We start from the raw sequence: 7267 nt of genomic DNA on the forward strand, positions 1-7267 counted from the left end.
TCAGCTTTTTGTCATGGTGACCAAAACACTTGACATAAACAACTTTGAGAAGGAAGTTTATTTTGCTTCGGTTTCAGAGTTCCAGTCCATCTTCATCTGAAGAAGCATCATGGTGGAGGAAAGGGGCTCAGTCCATGGCAGCTGGGAAGGAGAGGAAAGGAGGGAGGGAGGACAGGTGAGGGAGAGCCAGGAGCCAGGGACAACACGCAGCCTCCGAGGGCCAGGCAGAGTGGCGTATGCCTGTCAACCCAGTAACTTGGGAGGCTGAGGCAGGAGGATTCGCAACCTGGTGAGACCCGAAGCAACGATGAAACCCAGTTTCAAAATAAAAAATCGTAAGGGCTGGGGATGCAGCTCAGTGGTAAAGTGCCCCTGGGTTCAACTCCTAGTACAATAAATAAATAAAAGGAAAAAAAGCTGAGTCCCTCTTCCCCCACACCACACCCACCTCCAGCTTCCATCTCCTCCCACTAGTCTATCAGTCACAGATCTGTCAGATGGAGCGCCACCCTGGAGGCCAGAGCTCAGGGGACCCAGTCAGGAGCCCACCTCTGAAGGCTGCCGCCCCAGGACCAAGCTTCTAACCCACGAGCTCCTGGGAAGAGTCAGATCAAGCTCTAACATCCTCCGCCCATCCCATCCCACAGGCCACCTCCAGGCCACTCCCTGAACCTAGTCTCTGTGTTCTCTTTTTTCTTTTTAGGACCAGGGATTAATCCAGGGCACTTCGCCACTGAGCCACATCCCCAGCCCTTCAATTTTTGAGACAAGGTCCCATTAAGCTGCTTCCGGCCTCCCTACACTGCTGGGATTACAGGTGTGTACCACCACATCTGGAGAATCCCCAGCCCTAATAACGTCCGCACTGCCGAAAAGTCCAAGTCGCCTGAGATTCAAGGCAAACTCTTAGCTGTGAGCCTGCAAAAAACAGAGAAAACACCTGCTCCAGGAAGGAGGGAGGGCGCAGAAAGAAGGGCTGGGACCAAACGGGAGAAACCAAGCGTGGGTCCTGCGGTTCCACGTCTGGCGCCTGGTGGCAAGGGGCTCCCAAGGGCACTTGGCCACCCTGCAGCTTCCCTCGCAGGCAGCCCACCCCTGGCAGCTCCGTCTCAGGTCTTCGCTCAGCTCTGGCATCCCTTCACAGCGTCCCGCGCATCCTCCCAGGAGAAATCACAGAAGACTCCTCCCTGACCCCCGCACTCCAGCAACCGCGTGGCTGACGCCAAGGTCTGCCACCATTCTGGTCAGCAGTCAAGCGTCCAGGGACCCTGCTGCAGCCACCTGAGTGTCTGGGTGGCTGGGCACGTTGTACAAGTAGGCCCCTTCCTGGTCTCATCTCAGAGGAATTCTTGTCTTCACTCCCCTGATCCTGAGATGGGTGTGACCCTGCCAGTCCTCATGCCAGCGATCCCGCGTTCCTAGTATTTCCAGGTGGAACATTTAGTGTTCAGTGGCTGTATTGTCTTCAATGACACCTCCTTAGCCCCAGTTTTACTTGCAGTTTTCTGGCCAAACTGCAAGTTTTTTTTTCAAATCTTTCAGCTCTGCTTTCTGTCCCTGATTATCACAATAAACTCGACTGAAAGCTGCTGGCAATACTCACGTCACGATGTGAATGCTGTGCGGCCTAGAAACTTCTGCCAGACTAAAAAGTCCATCACCTTTGAATTCAACCTCACAAAATCTCAGGATTCAGACAAAATACTGGCATTTCTTAGCCAGAGCACACATATGGTCTCTAGACCAACCTGAGGAGCCCAGTCAGCCTGGTTTCTGAGCTCCCACCAGAATCACACATATGTTGGCTTACAACAACCTAAAACACTCCAGCTTGCATCGCTAAGCTTCTCAAAATTCCTCCCACAAATTCCAAAAGCTACAAAAGCTTCTGAACCACATGGTCAAGTAATCATAGTAACAACCCCATTTCTTGGTACCAACTTGTTTCAGTCAAGGTTTTTGCCGCTGTGATCAAAAGACCTGACAAGAACAACTGCAGAGGAGGAGAAGTTTATCTGGACTCACGGTTTAGGAGGTCTTGATCCACAGACAGCTGACTCCGCTGCTCTGGGCTGGAGAGAAGGCAGGGGATGGTGAAGGGTGTGGTGGAGGAAAGCGGCTCAGGACAGGACAGTCAGGAAGCAGAGTTCTCTCACCAAGGACACAACACATACCCCAAAGGCACAGCTTGAGGAACCACCCGCTCCAGCCACTTGCCTGCTTAGTCGCCACTCAGTTAATCCCTATTGGGGGATCAACGCCCTGACTAGGTTAAACCTGTACAACCCGTCACCTCACCTCTGAACTTTCTTGCATTGTCCCACACGTGAGCTGGGGGGATGCTTCATATCTAAGCCATAAGAGCCACAAAATGGGTAAATCCACGGATGAGGCTCAAAGCCCTTGTTCCATCACTGCTTTTTTTGGTGCTGGGGACTGAACTCACGGGTGCCTAAGCAGTGAGCGGCATTCTTAGCCCTTGTCAGTGTGAGACAGGCCCCGACCACGTTGCTTAGAGCTCTGCTCAGTTGCTGGGACTGGTCTCAAACTTGCAGTCCTGCCTTAGCCCCCCAAGCCCTTGGGATTACAGCCTGCGCCACCACGCCCGTCAATCCTTAAAAGCACCACCTCTGGACATTGCTACAAGTCTTCAACGTGTGAGCTTTGGGGGAACGTTCTGGAACCACAAGAATGTCTCTCAGGAGCAGGCAGTTCCCACGGGTGGCAAACCTGCCTTCTAGCAGATCGCCTCTTGCTTAGCTCAGCACTCTTGCTCGTGGGGAGTGAGCTGGTAGAGAATCCAGCCTCCACTTTCACCGGCAGGAACCAGGGCGAGCCACAGGGGTGCGCACGTGGGCTGTGCTGAACTTCTCAGAACATGTGAACCGAAGAAGCCACCAACAGGACCCGGGAATTCTTTGTGCTGGGAGTTTTCAGTATGAAGGCACTTGGTTCAGAGGTACTTGGAGGTTTCCAGTTTGAAGACACTCGCTTTAATGGAAGGCTCGTTCAACTCCAGATCTCACGCCCCGCCAGGACAGCGACCCTGACACAACTGGAGAATCACGGGACCCGCTCCTCACGGACACAGGCCTCTGCGGAGCTGGCTGTGCACTGGTCCCTTGGGAGTGCACCCAGGCCTCGCGTGGTCAGCCTCTTGGCTCCACCCACTCGGGGCAAGGGCCACTTCAGGTGCCCTGACTCCTAGACCAGGACAGCACCTGAGGCTGGTCTGCCCTGTCACCTCAAAGAATGGGACAAAAGGAGCCTTTTGTCAACTGTGGGGTCAGCAGTGGGACAGGCTGGTTAGAAGCCTGGGTTCTCTGGAGCCAGATGCGCTGCCATGATCGACTTCCCTCCAGCCCGGCCCCAGTGCGCACTCCTTCCTCACCTGCAGAGTAACAGGTCTGACTGCTGAAGTGCACAAGTGCCTTCCGTGTCCAAAGCTGCGACCTTCCTCTGCTGGCACCACGTCAGTGAAGACCTGGGGCCTCTGTCCCAAGGTGGTGCTAAGGAGTACATGCAGCCTCTGTGGCGTGTCCAGGGCCCAGCCCGGTGGAGGCAGTGCTCAGGAAACGCAGCTTTTCTGTGCAGCTGGAGCGGCTGGGTGGGAGCTCTGCCTGGCTCCTGGGGACGTCCACTGCGCTGGCACAACAGAGAACCACGCCCCACGGTCCCCAATGAGAGTGCGTGCCCGTCAGGGAGCTCCTGAGGGGTGTGTGTCTGAGTCCCATCGCATTGGGGACACAGCATCACTCCCATCTTGGAGCCCCCGGGCCTGCTGCTCCTCCTCCACCAGGTCGGCCACCAGGTTCATCTGGCAGGCCCGCAGCGCCTCGACCAGGCGGGCCACCGTCGCCTTCTCCCTCTCGCTGTTCTTCCACACCCTCAGCGACTCCCTCACCCGCTCCATCAGGTTGCGGGGGTACCTCTCCTCGATTCCATCCATCTTGGCATCAGGAACTCCGAGGCGGCGGGCCAGTCTTTTCCAGTCTTTCCCCACGTTATCGCATATGATGTTGAATGCCGCATGCAGATCTGGGAAGAAGGAACAGGATGACTACTTGAGGTTTGGGGAGCACCCCTGACCCCCACAGGCTTCTCAGGCCAACCTGAGTGCTGGGCAGGCACGCTCGCCTGAACACTGGCCTGCATGGAGGCAAAAGCCGGCAAGCAGCTCAGGGACTGTCAGGCACAGAGCCTGAGAGCAGCCTCAGTTCCCCAGGCAGCCCCATGGGACGTGGGAGCTGCCTGCTCAGGACAGGGCAAACTGAGGGAGGCCTGGGGATGGTGGGAGAAGAAAACATGGCCGTTCCCAGTCCTGCTCTGCTGTGAGTTGAACAGCAGTCTCAGAAGCTATGTAAATGTCAACTTATTGGAAAAAAGATCCTTACACGTGTAGGGGACTTCTTGAGAGGAGTTCGCCTGGGTTATCTGGGTTGGCCTACATCCAGCAAGGCCATTGACCACGGAGGCAGAGCTGGAGGGATGCAGTCACAAATCAAGGATGCCAGGAGCACCAAGGGCTGGGAGAGGCAGGAGGGATGTTCCCTACAGCCAGAAGGATGAGGCCCTGGGACACCTGGCCTTCATATTACATGAGCGTAGATTCCTCCTGCTTGACCCCCAAGCTCGTGAGATTTGCCACAGCAGTCCTGGGACCACAGCGCACACCCCAATCCTCATTCTGGAAGCTGCACTGCCTACCACACTCCTGTGCTGCCAAGGCACTACTGAGACCAGGGAGCAGAACACCACAGCCCCCGACAAGCAGCTTCGGGATCGTGGGGAGCAGGGGAGCCAACTCCTCCAGCCTGGGCACCCTGAAAGCACTTGTTACTGTGATCATTGGACAGATGAGGAAACTAAGCCACAGGGACATTAAGTGAATATTCTGATGTCACACAGCTAGAAACTGGCTGAGCTAGGGTTCAAAATTTGTCACCTGAGCTGGGAGCAGTGGCATATGCCTGTAATTCCAATAGCTTGGGAGGCTGAAGCAGGAGGATTGTGAGTTCAAAGCCAGCCTCAGAACGGCGAGGCACTAAGCAACTCAGTGAGACCCTGTCTCTAAACAAAATACAAAATAGGGGATGTAGCTCGGTGGTTGAGTACCCTGGAGTTCAATCCCAAATACCAAAAAAACAAAAAACATAAAAGAGAAAAACACAAAACCCTGTCACCTGGTATCAGAGCCCACCTTTGAGCTTGATGTTAAACTGCCTTGTGTAGGAAAACGTGGAATCACCCACCCCAATCTGTTGCCCACCTGGTATGCTTTCCTCCAAGCACACGTAATGATATGACTAAGTTAAAAATCACACACAGATCACCACGTGAGTCTAAAAAATCATTGAGTATCTTCTAGATAGCCTTTCATCAACACTTTCCTCATTGTTAAATATCCTTGAAAACAGTCTGTCTGTCCATCTGTCTGTGTGTATATAAAATTCTGACCGACAGCTCTGGACTGGCTGGTCTATCTAGCTCACCACTGACAGGCATCACATCCATTGTGTCACCTGTCTATGCACTGTCTGGCCAAGGGATGGAATGACCAATTCCAGTGTATCTGCAGGGTATCCCTGGAGCACTCCTCAACCCCAGAACTGGCTGAGGGACCCCAGGCACACTGGTCTCTCTTACTCCTGCAAGTATCCCAGCAAGCCACAGGGGAGAATGGAGAGGAGCACTCAGAATGGTCTCCTTCAAGGAGGCAGTGAAGGGCAATCCTCACCTGATTTCTGAACACCTGCCTAAGTGTCAGGAGGTATCCTAGGGAAGACCAAGCCAAGCATGGAACCCCCGTCCTCACATATATGCTTCCTATGTAACCCTGAGCATAACACTAGGCAACCGTGCAAAGAATTTGGTGCATGACATTTTCCATTTGTGGTATCTTGAAACATTCTGGATCTCACAGCACTTCCAGTTTCAGATTTTGGATGCAGGTGCTCAGCCTACACCTCCCACTCCAGGCCAGACCTGACCTCAGGTCTGCTGTCAGCTGTGTATTTGGGCAAGATACTTACACTCATGAGTCATGGTCCTCTACTCTGAAAAATAGCAATAAAAATAGGAAATAAAACTATTTAACTCAGGGCTGGGGTTGTGGCTCAGTGGTAGAGCGCTTGCCTGGCATGTGGGAGGCCCCTGGGTTCCATCCTCAGCATCACATATAAATAAATAAATAAAGGTCCATTGACAACTAAAAAAAAAGAAAGCATATCTAACTTCACAAATGAACATGTCAAGTGTGTATCAGTGGCACATGGGAACGAAGGGTCAGAGTTACCAAGGGACGGTGCTGGCCTCCCATGGCCAGGAAGGGCATCAGCTGGGGCACAGTCCCAGAGGCTGACGACCCCGAGCAGCGGGCTACCTGACCACTGTCCACTTAGTCCACTTTACCCCACCGGGTCCTTCACGGTCCTTTTCCTTCGCTGAGTTTTCCCACTTTACCGGAGAAAGTGGGGTGGAGAAAACACTGCAGGTCAGGGGTGAGTGTCAGGGCCCTGCAACCTCCGGCGAGCTGACTTTTCCGGGTTTTGTTTTTCCCGTTGCCACCCGAGGCCCGGAACACCTGGCAAAGATTAGGCGCCACTGGACTTGCAGCGCCCACTGCTGGCCCCACTGGCCCCACCTCCCCGCCCCGGCGCCCACCTGCCTCCTCGAGCGCGGCCCCCGCCGCCGCCCCCGCCTCGAAGTCGTCCAGCCGCCGCAGCAGGTCGTGGCGCCGCAGCGAGGTCAGCAGGCTGCGCAGCAGCTCGGGGTGCTCGGCCTCCAGGTCCTTCTGCTCCAGCAGCACCTCGAAGAGCTCGTGGCCGCGCTGCAACGCGCTCCAGCTTCCCTCTTGCCCACCAGCCCTGGCACAGGAACTTGAGCTCGGTCAGCTCGCCGCTGGACAGGTCGGGCCGACACCGAAAGCAGCAGCACCCGAAACGGGTCCATGGCGGTCTCCCCTCGGCCGCTCGCGGAAGCCGGAACGCCGCCCACACCCTGGTTTCCCCCGAACAGAACCCGGAAGTCCCCGCCGGCCTCTTGGCTCAACTTCTCGCGAGAACTCTGGGGTCTGCGCATGCGTGTCGCGCGCGCCGAAGCCGTTTCCTCCCCGACGGGCGGCGCCCTCTGCGCCTGCGCCCTGCGGGTCGCTACGGGTCCCTGAGACCCTGTGCGAGCAAAGCTGAAGTTCGTGGCTTTGCAAAGCGCTGTGCCGCCCTACTGTGTGCTGGGAGGGCACCCGCGAGCCGTCGCGATCTACCGTTGC

At 55.4% G+C, this 7267-nt stretch overlaps 1 protein-coding gene across 1 annotated transcript; it reads right to left on the reverse strand.

Moving 5' to 3' along the window:
- Positions 1-511: 511 nt before the first annotated feature.
- Positions 512-6966, reverse strand: FADD (Fas associated via death domain). Its single transcript, XM_079104987.1, is given in 4 exon segments — positions 512-4038; positions 6664-6832; positions 6834-6911; positions 6913-6966. Coding segments are annotated over 4 exon segments (627 nt in total). The 5' UTR covers positions 6952-6966; the 3' UTR covers positions 512-3697.
- Positions 6967-7267: the final 301 nt, after the last annotated feature.

This window comes from Sciurus vulgaris, assembly GCF_902686455.1.
Source record: "Sciurus vulgaris genome assembly, chromosome: 11".
Taxonomy (NCBI): Eukaryota; Metazoa; Chordata; class Mammalia; order Rodentia; family Sciuridae; genus Sciurus; species Sciurus vulgaris.